This window comes from Anomaloglossus baeobatrachus, chromosome 5 (genome assembly GCF_048569485.1).
Source record: "Anomaloglossus baeobatrachus isolate aAnoBae1 chromosome 5, aAnoBae1.hap1, whole genome shotgun sequence".
Lineage (NCBI taxonomy): Eukaryota > Metazoa > Chordata > Amphibia > Anura > Aromobatidae > Anomaloglossus > Anomaloglossus baeobatrachus.
Genome location: NC_134357.1, coordinates 348,476,361 through 348,493,979, shown reverse-complemented (window position 1 = coordinate 348,493,979; position 17,619 = coordinate 348,476,361). Strand labels below are relative to the sequence as shown.

The following is a 17,619-nucleotide window of genomic DNA, read 5'->3' as shown; positions in this document are numbered from 1 at the left end:
ATGTGGTGGAAAGTAATTGTTTGGGCGCATGGCGGGGCTCAGAAGAGAAGGAGCGCCATTTGACAGCAAAATTGGTTGGAATCATTAGCGGACGCCATGTCACGTTTGGAGACCCCCTATGGTGCCTAAACAGTGGAGCTCCCCCACAAGTGACACCATTTTGGAAACTAGAGCCCTCAAATAATTTTTCTAGATGTTTGGTGAGCACTTTGAACACCTGGGGGCTTCACAGAAGTTTATAGCGTTGAGCCGTGAAAAGAAAAAAATTTTTTTTTACCACAAAACGGTTGCTTCAACTAGGTAGCTTTTTTTTTCACAAGGCTATCAGGAAAAAATGCACCATAAAATGTATTGTGCATTTTCTCCTGAGTACGCAGATACCTCATATGTGGTGGAAAGTAATTGTTTGGGCGCATGGCGGGGCTCAGAAGAGAAGGAGCGCCATTTGACTTTTCAAACGCACAGACGCAGTGCACTGATCGGCCGCTGCAGGACGCACGGTCGGATGCGATAAAAAAAAGCGTCGGGGATACGTAAAAAAAAAAGTCACGCCAAAAATTGACCATGGATGCAGATACGTTATGTGCATCCCTGATCAGCGCTTGGCGGGACGCACGGACGGATGCGATACAAAAAGCGTCGCAAATACGGAAAAAAGTCACGCCAAAAATTGAGCAGGGATGCCGATCCGTTATGTGCATCCCTGATCAGCGCTTGGCGGGACGCACGGACGGATGCGATACAAAAAGCGTTGTGAATACGGAAAAAAGTCACGCCAAAAATTGACCATGGATGCCGATCCGTTATGTGCATCCCTGATCAGCGCTTGGCGGGACGCACGGACGGATGCGATACAAAAAGCGTCGGGGATACGGAAAAAAAAGTCACGCCAAAAATTGACCATGGATGCCGATCCGTTATCTGCATCCCTGATCAGCGCTCGGCGGGACGCACGGACCGTTGCGATACAAAAAGCGTCGTGAATACGGAAAAAAAAGTCACGCCAAAAATTGACCATGGATGCCGATCCGTTATCTGCATCCCTGATCAGCGCTCGGCGGGACGCACGGACGGATGCGATACAAAAAGCGTCGTGAATACGGAAAAAAAAGTCACGCCAAAAATTGACCATGGATGCCGATCCGTTATCTGCATCCCTGATCAGCGCTTGGCGGGACGCACGGACGGATGCGATACAAAAAGCGTCGGGGATACGGAAAAAAAAGTCACGCCAAAAATTGAGCAGGGATGCCGATCCGTTATCTGCATCCCTGATCAGCGCTTGGCGGGGCGCACGGACGGATGAGGTGTAAAAATGGACAGGGGATACGGAAAAAAAAAAAAGTTATACTCACAGTACCCAGAGGACTAGCAGGAGGATCACTGACCAGAAGAGCTGCAGAGGAACAGATGGCAGAGAGATGGACAGCTTTACAGGAGCAGCAGGCAGATCAGCAGAATGCCCAGGAAGGACCCAGCGATGGACGCAGATGTGATCAGGCCGGTGAAGACAGGTAAGAGGACGTCGGGGGAGAGCAGAGGGGGGGGGTGAGAGCAGAGGGGGGGGTGAGAGCAGAGGGGGAGGGGGGGGAGAGCAGAGGGGGAGGGGGGAGAGCAGAGGGGGAGACCGGAGAGGGAGCTGCAGAAGCAGAATAGAAATAATGGGGGAGGCAGTCAGATCGCGGGGGGAGCGGATCGGGATGTCGGGGGGGGGGGGGTGGTTGGGGGGAGCAGATCGCGGGGGGGGGCACGGCAGGGGCTATCACGGCAGCGCGCAGGGGCACCACGGGAGCACGCACGGGCTGCAAAGTGAGCACAGTACTCACTTTGCAGCAGCAGCGGTGACCTCAGCAGCAGCGGTGGTAGCAGATCGGGATGCCGGGGGGGCAGATCGGGGCGTAGGGGGGCAGATCGGGGCGTAGGGGGGCAGATCGGGGGGGGCACGGGCAGGGGCCTTCACGGGAGCGCGCAGGGGCCTTCACGGGAGCGCGCAGGGAGCGGAATACTTACCATTAGAGCTGCAGCGGCGGAGACAACAGAGGCGGCGGCGGCGGCAGCAGCGGTGGCGTGGTACCAAAAGTACCAGCCACTCCACGCTGCAGACATGTTGGGGGAGGGCTCACAGGCCAGCACAGGCCTGGGGAGGGCGGCCACCGGCAGATCAGACCGCCCCACTGCACACTGATTGGAGCGATTGCGCGTCATAGCACGATCGCTCCAATCAGTGCTGCAGGGGCTGGGGGCGGCATGTTTGAGGTCCACCTATGATATGCTGCAGCAGCTGCGGCATCTCATAGCTGGATCTCACAGGATCGCACTAATTCGGGCATTATTTTTGCCGAAATTAGTGCGATCGATGTGGTTGGCGGTTCAGATTTGAACAGCCAATCACATCGATCGTCGATAGGGGGTGGCGATGCCGCCCCCCCTGGGGTCAAGCAAAGGTCCCCTGCTGTAAGAAACAGCAGGGGACATCATTTGAAAGCCGTTGCTATGGCCACGGCAATCAAATGAAGTTTAGGCCGTAAAATTACGTCCCTGGTCGTTAAGTCACGTTAAAATAGGACGTAATTTTACGGCCCGCGGTCGTGAAGGGGTTAAACATAAATATTAGAACACAGTTATCATTTTAATAAAATTAGCTATTTTGTGTATGATTTTAATCATGATATTTGTTATCATTTTTTTTCCTTTTTTTCATAGTGTTTGAATGTTTAAACTTTATTAGTGTATTTGTATTCAAAACACATCTGACTTTAAGCAATGAAAAAGCATGTAAAACATGGAAAAAACGCGGCCAAAACGCGGTAAAAACGCAAGCGTATTTTTAGCGTTTTTGTGGTGAAAACCAAATTTGACAAAGACAATTTCTGCCAGAGGATGCGTTTAGAACTGCAACTACCTCAACGCAAAGTGTGCACATAGCCTTAGACTGTTGGCCAACCCTAGAGTATTTTGGTGCGTTTGGCTCACCATGTATGGGGGGTCTTAAGACTCAGGTGTTTTGTTTTGCTGTAGGATAAATAATCTTCTACAATCCTTTAAAATCAAGGTTCTTATTTGTTTTTGTTTTCATTTTCTTTTACAAGCTCTAAAAATCACAGACATTTTTTACATATGCTTTGGAAAACCATACTAGATCATGAACATTATAAGGGATACATGTCTACAATTACTGATATGAACAGGTCACCACTCTTGACATTTGGTGGTGCTCCTAATCATAGCTCTGTCAGCAATTGTCCTCCTCACAAGGCAGCAGATCATGACCAAGGTCCAGATGGACCATAACGTATACCTTGGTCATCTTCTTGATACATGGATAGATTGTAATGAAGGTTGCTCAGCATATGACATTCAAGTTATTCCAAGTGCCATGGTTGTCTGTACTCTATTGCTGGCATTTACTGTGTGACCTGCAAAATTAAATAATTACAATCTCAATAATCTGTTCCAAATTTTCCAGCTCCATAAAAACAATCACAAATGCATATTAATTTTTTTTATGAACACGGGATAAAAGTACCTTATTGTCTTGGACAGTCCAGAAATGTGTTAATGGTTGGAGATGAGCATGGTTTACAGTCAGGCATAGTATGCGTGGTTGGTGGTAAAACATGCAGTTTCATAGTCTGAGTGGCTGAACTTGTTTCATGAGGCAGTCGTCTTTAGGTGTGGTCATTAACTTTCCTAACCTGGAGGGACATGCCACAAATTTCAAGGTAAAACATTATTGGATATCACTACTTGTTAGATGCACCATCAGATTTGGATTTACAAGATGTGCAAGTTAAGCCGGTTATCAATGGCTGGCTTGAAGCTGAAATCAGAATTAGTTGTGTAATATTGATGTCGCATACAAAACTGCACACAATTTTAGATGGTTAAATGTTAACAGTATTGTTTAATACATTTCTTCCCATTTATAAAGCATTATGCTACATGAAAAAAGGTTCTGGATGTGAACAAGAATGTTTCCAATCACAGACAGCAAACCGGAATCTTAAAACTGACACCTCTTTAACTATTCTAATGATTAATGCACGATGTAGGAGCTACTAGTCATGATAACATAGGGTACAGTGTGACCTTCTCCATCTCCTCCTTTGCCTGCGGTGTGCAGTGCTTCATTACTCCAACTTCCTGTCCTGCGTCATGGCCATCACTTACTTTTTATCACGTATTGTTATGACATTGTAGTCATTGATTCGTATTGTCATCTAAACAAATCATTATCCACCTTAAGGCTATTTGTCCCTCGTGGCACTTGCACAGATGAAAGAAATCCTGTATTACAATATGTTTTGACAATCCTAGTATCTCATATTACTATTAGTGATGAGCGAGCACTACCATGCTCGGATGCTCGGTAATAGATAAGAGCAGTTGGATGGTCGGATGGCCGCAACTTGATTACCCGAGTATAATGAAAGTCAATAGGGCATTCTTCTGAGAAATTTTGTGGAAAGTTCCCCATTGACCTTGATTATATTCGGGTACTCAAGTGGCAGCCATCCGAGCATCCAACTACTCGTAACTACTATGTTTCCACGAAAATAAGACCTACCCCGAAAGTAAGGCCCAGCAGAATTTTACAGGATTTTTGGACTATGCTTGAAATATAAGCCCTAAACAAAAAATAAGCCCTACTAACAGTTAGGGGCAGCGTTAGGGGGAGGCAATCTACACAATTTCTCACTCTCTTAGGGACCATAGTCATGTGATCAAAGGTCTCTTAATTCCAGGAGTCTAAAAGCACTGAACAGGAGACAGGCTGGTATGCATGACTGGCATAAGGCGTATGGGAGAGTTAACTGGGCCTTTTCAGAGGGCCCTCATTCTCCTAGGGGCCCCAATGTTTATATCCTGATAACACTGCTTCAGGACCTTTGTGACATCCCGTCATGTGACTAAGTTGTCACCGAAAGGGCTCTTAATTGCAGGAGTCTAAAGCTGAACAGGAGACAGGCAGGTATGTATGTGCAGTGTGGGTGGGTGGATGGATGGATGCATAGTTAGATAGACAGACATGTGTTACACAAAGCGTATGGAGAGTTATGATGAGGTTCTAGAAAGCAATATGACTATATCTGAACAAATGTTGATTTTTTTTTTGTTTGTTTAAGAATAAGTGTGGATTGTTCTTCATGGAAAAAAATAACACATCCCCTGTAAATAACCCCTAGCCCATCTTTCATAGCAAAAAATAATAGAAGACCCTGTCTTATAGTCGGGGAAACACGGTAGCACCGAGCAACCTAACATAGTAGTGCTCACTCATCACTAATCCCTATATGTTACATATGTCACTTATTTATCCTTGAAAAAATCTTGCAAATTTCACACTAATCACTGAGCCAAATAATAGGCTTCTACTGATCACTTTCCTGCAGGCATTTCACTATTATCATATATAAGGCTAAAACAAATGGCAAAAATTATACTACCGTAGCACAGGATCAGCCCCTCACAATACATAATGGTCACAGCTCACCTCCTCCCCCTCCCAGCACAGATAGCAGAGTATGCCTAAAGATCTGTTTTTTAGTAGGCGACAAGATGGTTTCTTGGGGACTGAAATATGGCAGTTGTTTTTTTGGGATTTAAAAATTGATGGCCTCTCCTTAGAATAGTTTAGTCCCCTGCCAGCCAGCTGATAGAGATCCTTCAGTACCAGGCACCTCTCTATATGTTGTAATGGCCGTCTTTAGTGTTGTTTTGCACTCTCCAGAAGATTCATAAAAATAGGCCATCATAGTCCTAGAAATTTATTATAAGGCCTCCATTACACATAGTTATATACACAAGAAAGTGTTTTGGGTTTTTTTTTTTTGCGTTTTCAACAAGTTGTGATCTTTTCAGTGTTTTGTAACACGATCTAATAATTGGCAATGGAGCGTTCACAGGAAAGCTCCCTCCCAATTATCTGCTGGTGTGAACATGCCGACAATCACCTGATGATTGCGCAAAACACTAGTTTGTGGGTTGATTTGATCTTTCCGCATGCATAAAAATCATGGTTATTGGCAGTAAGTCACCCCGTGTGATGTAAAGCCAATAACATGAACTGTGTATGTAGAGAGAGAGACATATTATTAGCCATCATTGCTAGTCGGCCTGTGCAAAAAGGCCAATAAATGTGCAACTAATGACTTGAATATAGTCGATGACGCTCGGTGCAGGCCTGACATCATTCAGGGTAAATGGGCCAAAAAAACAATATCATAATGTTGACTTTATATTATTATTATTATTATTATTTTATTTTTTTTTTGAGGGGGAAGAGAGTAAAAAAATACACCAAAATGGTAAAGTAAAAGCATTGTTTGTCTTGTTTTAAGTTTTCTATATGTAATAGTATTTTGGGTATGACACGACTCTAAAAATGACAAATACTCCCTTTGTTATACTTTTTGGTCCTCTGGTGTGGTACCTAACAGGCAAAAGCCGTAAGAAACTGATGTTAGCTGTTTATCAGTTCTTCATTTACTGTACAAATTGTATACTGACGTCTTTATATTTTGCTACAATAACACTAACGCGTGATAAAGTCGAACAAAGCTGAATAATTAAAATCAATCTGTTCAGACACTCGGATATGAGCAGCTTGTTGGAAATACGTCCTCTATTTCTAGATTCATATATAGCATCAACAGTTTATGTATTTGTTCTATTTGTATTTACCCACTGATCTTATTCAATCCTTTAGTGAAAACCTCTTGACGATTCTCTGGTTATATTTATATTATTAGTTATTATCTCTAGAAAGTTACAGTAGAAAAAAATGTGAATTTCATTGTCTAAACTAGTTTATTCTGATTGCAGAGTGGGACCCTGGAGGGGAATCCTACATGTGAAGGCCGAGGGCAGGCAACCTTTGGATCTGGGTACCAGTTTCCTTACACTACTCTGAAGAAACCACTTTCCCAAACCAAAATGGCGGACTGGGCTTCAAAGAACCTCAATATGCACACACAGGGAATTTTCCGCAGGAGAATCTCCATCTCCAACATGCTATCATGGAATGGCGGGTCCATTAAGAAACCCATGTTGATCACTAGCAATCGAGTCATCAAGAAGGAGGCCTGTGAAATGTTCAAGCTGGTCCAGGTCTACATGGGAGACCGTCAGGGACGGACAGACCGAAACCAAGTGGCTTTAGTGTTGGTGACTAAATGTTGGACGGTGCAAGGTTTGCGGGACGAACTGTACATGCAACTGGTGAGACAGACCACTAACAATATGTCTTACAGAAGCCTGTCTTTAGGATGGGAACTTATTGCCATTAGTTTGGGGTTTTTCTCACCATCTCCAAAGTTTCAGTCGTACTTGGAAGGTTACATCTACAGACATCTGGAGGAAGCCAGTGATCAAAACAGTAAGTATTTGTCTTAATTTTTTTCTACTGATTTGGATATAGAAGGTTATGTTAAATGCCCTGAATGTGAGGAAGAATGTGACCATAAATAAAATCTGTCATAATTAGATGTGTCATAGGTAGAGGTTGGGGGAGAAGTGCTGGAATGTATAGCTTGATAAGGAAGGGATAAATCAATTGTAGGTTACACCAATGGTAATAAAGATTAACTTCCACCCTGATCTTTTACTTTTGGAAAAAAGGAATTGTATGTAAGAACATATTTGACTAGTCTACCACTACTATCGACGATAAGCAGAGCTATAATTACATGTATAACCTGGGTCTCAATGCCAAGTCTGTACCAGGACCCCCACCTGCTATGTGCTTTGTATGATTGGGCAACAGCGCCCTGGTGTGACTGATGCCTCTGCACCCACTATAGCTAGACTACATGAGATGTTATGGGACTACAGGTAAATATTACTAATATTGCTCGGAGACTGTTGACCTTTTATTCCGCTGCCAGCCTACAATCGGATGGCACATTCCCTCTGTAATGTGAATGCTGGCGAGATCTAGAGACAAGAATACCCAAATCTTTATATTATATTTAGAACCAGTGTAATTATACTGTAACTTTATATCTAGAACAAACATGGGAGGAAACAATCCTGGAGGTCTGAGCTCTATTTCCAACAATAGCTTCTCTTCACCTCTCATTGAGATGTAGATGGGTAGATATGTAGAGAAATATAACAAGAGAGTGAGAAAACCATGAAGGAAGGTGCTGGATTTAGCCACCAGCCAATTGAGTAAAATCAACTTTAAATCACTACAATGAAATAACTTAAGTTTTCTTTCTACTACTTTTACATTGGTGACTTATCCGTAGGCTAGGTTAGCAATATCAGATCGTTGACTGTTTAACACCCGGCACTCCCGCCAATCTGTTTTCAGTGCCACTGCTGCCTTTATGTTAGTTGTATCGCTACACAGCACAGCTCTGTAAACTGTGTAGTGGCAGCTTCTGGGTACTACAGATAGAACCCTATTTGAATGAATAGGATTAGATCTGTATTACCTGGCAGTGACCACTATACAGTAGACAGGGTGATGCTGTTCATCTTGGCAGCTGTGAGCATCCAGTTCACCGCTGGAGGTGAGAGCAGTTGATTGGTGGTGGTGCCGGGTGTCACACCCCCACAGAACTGATGGCGATGACCTATCCTTAGAGTAAAGGCTCAGTCACACACAACGACTTACCAGCGATCCCGACAACGATACGACCTAATAAGGATCACTGGTAAGTCGCTGGGAGGCCGCTGGTGAGATGTCACACAGTCGGACCTTACCAACGACGCAGTAACAATTAGTGACCTGTATAACGATCCCGGCGGGCGTTGGGACCGTGTTAGGAGGTCGTTGGTAGGCGTCAAACGCAGCGATACGTCCTGCCCAGCAGGACATTGCCTTTGAAGAAAATGGTCCGGACCATTAGGCAACAACTAGCGATCTCACAGCAGGAGCCTGATCGCTGGTAGGTGTCACACATAACGAGACGCTGGCAAGATCGTTGCTGCATCACAGAAACTCTGACTCAGCAGCGATCTCATTAGCGATCTCGTTGTGTGTGACGGGGTCTTAACTCCTCAATGGAAAAGTAGTGGAACAACTCTTTTAAGAGAAATTGTCTATATGACAGGCCTACTATAAAAGTACCATTTTAGAGAAAGAGTAGTGGTACAATTACACTCACTAAAACACTCCGGTTTGTGATGATTGAGAGATCTTATGTCACATGATCCTTTTCAGATTATGTAATAAGGGTCGTGTGTTACACTATATGACTTTACAGGACTTTCCTTCAGTCCTTTTGTTAGTCCATTGTAGTAGGTATAATTATAAATTTGAGGATCACACAAGTCCTCAATTAAAGAGGTATATCATAGTGAAGAGTATCTTTGATTTCCAAAATGTATGTGCAGCGATAGAAATGAATACAGAAATATATACCGCATAACATCATCTTTTCTTAGATTTGGTAGTTTCTTTGTCATATTTTTTATTTTTACTTTTGTTTTTGATTAGGAATTGATGATGTTATGGAATTATATTTTCAGCGCAGTTGTCGATAGTGCTTTATATCTCATGTAGATCTTGCTGACTGTATTTATTGGTGGATTAAATGGTCAGTGCGTAACATACTTTATGTAAAAAAAAAACAACTTCTTATATTTTATTTTAGCATGTTTTTGGATATGTTAAGTCCACATACACATTAAACGAAAGTTGGGCAAATCTGCTGATATTGCCCGGATGGGATGGCTGTCTGATGTGTATGGGGACCTCCCAACACTGCCCCTACTGGTGATGTTGTGGTATTGCAGCATCGGCTCTTTGGAATTCCAATGGCCTTTTGTTTTGTTCTACCACCGACACTCTCATAGAGAACACAGAAGTGTTTGTACGAGGGGGAAGTCGAGGGAGATGGCAGTCAGCCGACAGCTTTCTAATGTGTATTGGGTCCTTTAGCTACAACAAAATGTAGCCACATTGCTTACATGTTGAAAAATAAGAATCAGATAAGGATCCCATACTGATATCTACTGCAGCGGGCCATACACATTGGATGTTACATTGGAGAGGAAAGAAGGGTCTTCTGTTTGAATTTCAATATAAAAAATCCTTTTATTCTTCCTGGAGAAAAGCAGTCACCTTAGCATTCATCTAAATGTAGAATTGAGATGTTAAAGGGAACCTGTCACCAGATTTGGGCCCTATAAGCCGCGGCCACCACCACCAGGCTCTTATATACAGCAGTCTAACACACTATATATAAGAGCCCAGGCCGCTGTGAGAACATAAAAACACTTTATAATACTCATCTAGGAGGTTGATGCAATACAAACTGGTCAGATGGGTGTCTCCGTTCTCCAGGACCGGCGCCTCCTCTTTTGGCCATCTTTGTCCTCCTTCTGAAGCCGGCGTGCATGACGCGTCCTAGGTGAGTATTATAAAGTGTTTTTATGTTCTACACAGTGGCCTGGGCTCTTATATACAGCGTGCTAGAATGCTGTATATAAGAGCCCACTGGTGGTGGCTGCAGCTTATAGGCCTCAAATCTGGTGACAGGTGCCCTTTAAGTCATCCAACAGACAATTTATCACTTTGTTGATTATCTGAGTTATGTATTTAAATAGAAAAAAAAATTCTTAAACTTCCATTATAAAGTGCTGTGTGGATAATGGAAATGCAAAATACACTCTATTTTATCACTAATGTGTATGAGCATTTTACAATAATCATTCTGCAATGTGAACTGAAGGGTGCATAGACTTCTGCATGATCCATAAACAATTTAACACTTTGTGTAACATAAGTTGTGGGAAATAAAACTAACACGCTACCCGCCTGTGCCTGCAAGTGATTAAACTCTGCTATTGTAAATCTTTGCTGTGAAGTTTTAGCATGACGTCTTGTGGATTTAAGAGGTCATTGTGTCATATGTCTGTATTATATGTATGATAACTTGTCCTTGCTTGCCAGCACTAAGCTTGGATGAGAAGGTAAGAATAACAGAACTCTTTCTCATGTACCTTTAGGTGATTGAATTGAAAAAAATGTTTTCCCTGACTTCCCTGGCTTAGATTCTTACCTGGACATATTTGATTCATAATAAATACATAAATGGGAGTTAGTGGACACTTGACGGCTTGGTTCAAACTTACGTTTCCAATTAGTTTATCTGTTCCGTTAAAGGAACAAAAAAACAAGAAAAGGACGTGTCCTATTATGGAAACTGCTCCAGATGAACCCCTATGACTGTGATGGGGTCTGTTTGGTTTTCCTATTAAAGAGGTTGTCCACTACTTTTACATTGATAGCCTAGGTCATCAATGTCTGATCGGCCATGGACACCTGGCACCCCCGCCGATCAGCTGTTCATGGTGTCACTACTGGCAGCAGGTGAGATATGGCTCTGCACCGCACACACATCGGACTCTGCACCGCAGACACACATCGGACTCTGCACCGCACACACACATAGGGCTCTGCACCGCACACACACATAGGGCTCTGCACCGCACACACACATAGGGCTCTGCACCGCACACACACATAGGGCTCTGCACCGCACACACACATAGGGCTCTGCACACCACACACACATAGGGCTCTGCACACCACACACACACACACACACACACACACACACACACGGCGCTCTGTACTGACCCCCTCTACCCCCATAGGGAACACATGTAGGGAATACATACTCACCCCTCCTCGGTCCCCGCCGCTCCTGCACGTTCGCACGCTCTCTGTGCTCTGGCCATATCAGCACAGTAGTGACGTCACCGCTGTCCTGAACTGTCAGACACAGACTGCACAGGCAGTGATGAGAAGCAGCGCTGCGCTCCCTCTCATCAACGCTTTCAAATATATCGGCATCTGTGATCTATGATGCCGGTACATTTGAATGTGCGATCCTGAGCAGGGGGCCTGGTGCTGGCGCTGACACCATGGCAGCCGCAGGCAGGCCCCTCCCCCAGGTCATGGACTCCACAGCAGCGCAGAGGGAGGTTGTGGGCAGAGAACGGGGTGTGGGGGAATGTGTGGGAGGGTGCAGGGAAGGGGGGCGGGGACTCACACACTGTACCTGCCCAGCAAGGTGGCAACAAGCTGTTTCCAGATTTACATGTCAACATGGTCCTGCCCATGTTGACATGAAATGACCGGAATCAGCAAAATCGCATCAGAAGTGGTCACATGGCCACTCTGAGCCTGCGGAGAGGGGCTTACAGCGGGGCAGGTAAGTGGTCACTATCTACTTACCTGCCCCAATGTAGCCCAATAGGGTAATAATAAAAAAAAGCAAATTAAGCCGGATAACCCCTTTAATTACTATGGATGGAACTACAGACCTACCACAAAAATCTCTTAGTGGCAACTATCCCAATAGAGAGAAACGGCTTCTTATACCACCCCACAGACATGGACTGCCAATGGGATGTCATGGCAGCTAGGGCCCGAATCGCCACCGGTAGGGCCTCATAAGTCTGTCGTAGTTACTCACTGAAGTAACTCCCTATACACTGAGGATAGCTGTCAACTGACTGATATCTCCCCCGAATCTCTTAGAAAAGAAAAGTGATCAGCAGTATGAAATTGAACGTGCTGTCATCTGTCGGGAGTGTCCTTACACATTAGACTGTATGCCAATCCCATGGATAATGACAGACTCAGCTGACGTTAGTCTAATGTGTATGAAGACCTTTATAGGGTATTGTTTTAACAATCAATTTTATGTACATGGTCAAGTCCCTTTATGAAACTGAAAAGAGGTTAAAGGAAATATGTCAGCAGGTTTTTGTCACCTAATCTGAGAGCAGCATGATGTAGGGGCAGAGACCCTGATTCCAGTAATGCATCACTTACTGGGCTGATTAGTGTAGTTTTGAAAACATCACTGTTTAATCAGCAGTAGATTATCATTACAGGACTACTTGGCCTGCTGCCAGGTAGTAAAGCATATTCATGAGCTCTGTATAAGGCTGGTTTCACGCATCCGGCTTTTCTCCACTTTGTCGGATCCGGCGCACTCCCGTACAGTGTTTACATTACAATCGCCGCGCTGCAACTTCCTGGTCACATACTCCGGTCACATGTCAGCATGTGACCGGAGCTTGTTGTGCGGCGATTGTAATGTAAACACTGTACGGGAGCGTGCCGGATCCGACAAAGTGGAGAAAAGCCGGATGCGCGAAAGCGGCCTAACTGATAGATCTGCAGCAGAGAAAACATTTATTTTATCAAAATGACAGCGACAGCTCAGTAAGTGACACATCACTGGAATCAGGGTCTCTGTCTCTACATTATGCTGCTCTCAGATGGGGTAGCAAAAACCTGGTGACACATTCCCTTTAAATAGTATTAAAAAGAAAACACAAAACTTGTTTTTTTCCCAAATTAAAAATACTTTATTCAAAGAAATGCAAAATGAAGTACACATAATAGGCATTTTTATTATCTGTAATGACCCAAACTATAAAATGATCATATTATTCCCTCACACAGTAAACTAATTAGAAGGAAAAAAAATGTCAGAATTACTGTTATTTGGTTATCCATCTCCCAAAAAATGGAATAAAAAGTCTTATTTAACACTAAATAGTACTGATGAAAAACCCATTCTACAAAAAAAGCCTCCAAATTACCATCAACAGCAAAAAAGTCTTTAAAAACGAAATCATTGTGCAATAATATATAAAAACACTAAAAGTAGTAAAAAATTAAAGAACCAAGTCACTTCAGTTTCACTGTAATTGTAGTTACCCGCAAAAAAAGTGATCTTGTCACTTAATTAGCACAGTGAATGGTATAAAAAGTGAACCGAAAAACTACAACCCAATACAGACATGTTGTTGGCAAAATACAAAATAAATTGTGGCTCTTTAAAAGCACGGGTATAAAAAAATGAAGACATCATGGAAGCCAAAATAGTCTTGTGTCCATAGAGTGTATTCAACTATTACACAAAAAAAAAGAAATCTAACGTCTAATCAAGGTCGTATGTTCCCCTGATTTGATTAGGGCCTAAAAAAAGGATTTTGCCAAACATGAAGTTAAAGGGGCTTTACACGGTAGCGATATCGCTAGCAATTTGTAGCGATAGCGAGCGTGTAAGTACCCACCCCCGTCGTGCATGCGATTGTTTGTGATCGCTGCCGTAGCGAACATTATCGCTACGGCAGCGTCACACATACTTACCTGGTCGGTGGCGTCGCTGTGACTGCCGAACAATCCCTCCTTCAAGGGGGATGGACGTTCGGCATCACAGCGACGTCACCGCAACGTCACTAAGTGGCCGGCCAATCAAAGCGGAGGGGCGGAGATGAGCAGGACGTAACATCCCGCCCACCTCCTTCCTTCCTCATTGTGGCCGGCGGCAGGTAAGGAGACGTTCCTCGCTCCTGCGGTGTCACACATAGCGATGTGTGCTGCCGCATGAGCGATGAACCACCTGCATAAACAACCCATACCGATTTTTGAGTTTGGGACGACCTCTCCATGGTGAACGATTTTCACCATTTTTGAGGTCGCTTAAGGTCGCTGGTCAGTGTCACACGCTGCAATATCGTTAATGACGCCGGATGTGCGTCACTAACAACTTAACCCCGACGACCAAACATTAACGATATCGTAGCGTGTTAAGCCCCCTTAAGAGTTTGTAAAATTTTGGGAAGATGTACAATGTTGTCGGAATGACGAGAGGACACAGTTTTGCTTTAGGTTGTTCCTGACTATGGGGGGATAAACCTGCTCCATGATGCTCGTCCATTTGTCAGGGTTGTGTCACCGGTAACATCTGTAGACAAGCCAACCAGGCCGACGGATGCAGGAGGCATTGTCATCCTGTGTAGCCCTAATCCTGTAAAGGGTAGATGTCACTTGATTAATAGTCAAGTTTAGGTCTCATGTTCAGCAGCTAAACTGATGATTTCTGCTTGCAGTTCACCATCGGATTCAGGAAGCTCAGGAACTGAAATCTAAGAAAAACTCAAAATCCCGGAAAAAGAGGAAGCAATATGTGGATGAGGAGGAAGGTAAATGCAAAATGAGGTTATAAAAGGTCCCTTTCCTGGGTGACTTATGACAATGTGTGCCTGCTGTGTGTTGGTTTTGTGGGCCACAAGCGCTATCTGTTGTGTTGTCTGTGTAGTTTTCTGAGACTTTGTACTAACCTGTAACTGCATGCGTTTGATCTACATAATATACACATAAAGACAGGTTTTCAGCTAATGGTCACAGATGTACCTATGAAGTCTGCTACTGATTGTACTACACAAGAATCCAATTATGAAGCGACATCTTCATTAGAAATGAAGTTGTTTTCAATCATACTGCTAATTACCATATTTTTTGGATTATAAGACACACTTTTCCGCCCAAAAATTTCGGAAGAAAATGAGGGGAGCGTCTTAAAATCCGAATATTGCTCACCGGGTGTTGGCGTGGGCGGCTGTCACTGCGGTGTGGCTGTCAGTGCAGTGTGGCTGCCTGTGTGGCGCAGCTGTCTGTGCAGGCGGCAGGTTACTTCTCCGTGCGGGCATGCGGTAGGCTGCCTCTCCGTGCGGCCAGGCGGGCTGCGGTGACTGTATGGAGCAGGCCGGTGCGGCGGGTATCTCAGATACTCTGGGTTCAAATGATGGTGTCTGGTGTCACCGCATGTGCAGATGGAGCTCTTGGCTGAGAGCTCCATCCATCAACGCACGTGCTGCTCCAGGCGCCATTTCTTTAAAGACAGGACAGCCAACAGAGCATCTGGGATACCTGCCGCACAGGCCTGCTTCACACAGCCACCGCCCACCGCAGGTTCCGCTGCGAGAACCGACCCCACCGCTGCCAGGATCGACCCTACCGCAGGCAGGACCGACCGCACTGCTGCCAGGACAGACCCCCACCAGCACCGCCTCTGCCTCCTGTGACTTCACTCCACCATAGCTGCCAACCTCCTCAGGTAAGACAACACCACAGTATTAGACGGACCCCATTTTTTTTTTTTTTTTTACCTTTTTTTTTTATCTCTAAATTTGGGATGTGTCTCATAATCCGGTGCGTCTGGTAACCCTCCAAACCCAATGCTGTAAAAAAAGATATAGGAGTTTGTGCTAATGTTCCAGATACCATTGACCTAGCTGAGTGAGCAAATTTTGGGAACGCTAAAGTGAATGTTTTACTGTATTCAATGTATTATTGATGTAAAACTAACATTTGATTAGTTATATCTTGAAGCTCCAGAGCACTTTAAAAAAATAAATAAATAAAATAAAAAAATGTATCTTGTACAGTGCTTAGCATTTGTAGAATTGGTGCCTGGTTATCTGGCAGTCTTGGGATGGGACATCCTGGAAAATGCTGTATACTGGGGAGGCAGTTTGTAAATTTCATGCTATAGTAAACATACAGTACTGTGCAAACATTACAATCTAAACCAACCATTGTAACTATGTTAAGGGTTAATGTCCTGCTGGAAGGTGAACCTACACCCCAGTCTGAAGTCTTTGGCAGCCTCTAACAGGTTTTCCTCCAGGATTTCCCTGTATTTAGGTCCATCCATCTTTCCATCAGGTCCGACCAGCTTACCTGTCCCTGCTGAAAATATCTTCCCCACACCATGAGGCCACCACTATGATTGACAGCGGAGATGATGTTTTCAGTGCAGTGTTAGTTTTCTGCCACAAATTGCATTTTGCATTTAGCCTAAATATTTCTCTGTAGTCTCATCTGACCAGAGCACCTTCTTCCACATGCTAGTTGTGTCCCTTTTTTTGCAAACTGGACTTTATATGGCTTGTTTTCAAAAATGGCTTTCTTCTTGTCACTCTTCCATAAAGGCCAGATTTGTGGACTATAGAACAAATAATTGTCCTGTGGACATATTCTCATACCTGAGCTTTGGATCTCTGGAGCTCCTTCGGAGTGATCATGGGCCTCTTGGCTGCTTCTCTGAATTGCTCTACTAACTTGGGATGTCAGTTTAGATCAGTGTTTCCCAAACTCCAGTCCTCACGACCCCCAACAGGTCATGTTTTCAGGATTTCCTTAATATAGGCACAGGTGATGCCTTGATAATAATTCGATCACCTGCCCGATAGTAAGGAAATCCTGAAAACATGACTTGTTGGGGGCCATGAGGACTGGAGTTTGGGAAACACTGGTTTAGATGGACGACCATGTCTTACTAGGTTTGAAGTTGTGCCATGCACCTTTGATTTTTGGATGATGGATTTAACAGTGCTCCTTGAGATGTTCAAAGCTTGGGCTATTTTTTTATAACCTAACCCTGCTTTACTCCTATCCACAATTTTATCCCTGACCTGTCTGGTGTGTTCCTTGCTTTTCTTGATGCTGTTTGACCCCTAATGTTCTCAAACAAACCTCTGAGGTCTTCACAGAACAGTTGTAGTTATACTGAGAATAAATTTTACAGAAGTGAACTCATTTTGCTCAGTAGGTGACTTCTGGAAGCAATTGGTCACTCAGGATGTTATTTTTGGGTATCAGACTACAGGAACTGAACACAAATGCATGTCAGAATTTTTAGATTTATATTTTTTAAATATTTAGAAAACCATGTATCATTTTCTGTACTCTTCATAAACACTTGCTACTTTGACTTTCTGTTGGTATATCACATTAGATCACAATAAAATACATTTCATTTTGTGGGGGTAATGTTAAAAATGTGGAAATGT

General features: G+C 44.0%; 1 protein-coding gene across 2 annotated transcripts in view; it reads left to right on the top strand.

Annotated features, from left to right (window-relative positions):
* The window catches only part of LOC142311447 (rho GTPase-activating protein 39-like), a 129,752-nt gene that overhangs the window by 87,422 nt on the left and 24,711 nt on the right, over window positions 1–17,619 (top strand). Inside the window, exons 4-5 of one of the 2 annotated variants that reach the window (XM_075349893.1) lie at window positions 6,826–7,378; window positions 14,875–14,967. In XM_075349893.1, the coding sequence (XP_075206008.1) occupies window positions 6,826–7,378; window positions 14,875–14,967 (646 nt within the window). The remainder of the gene's footprint in view (window positions 1–6,825; window positions 7,379–14,874; window positions 14,968–17,619) is intronic. The other variant, XM_075349894.1, reaches the window with a different exon arrangement.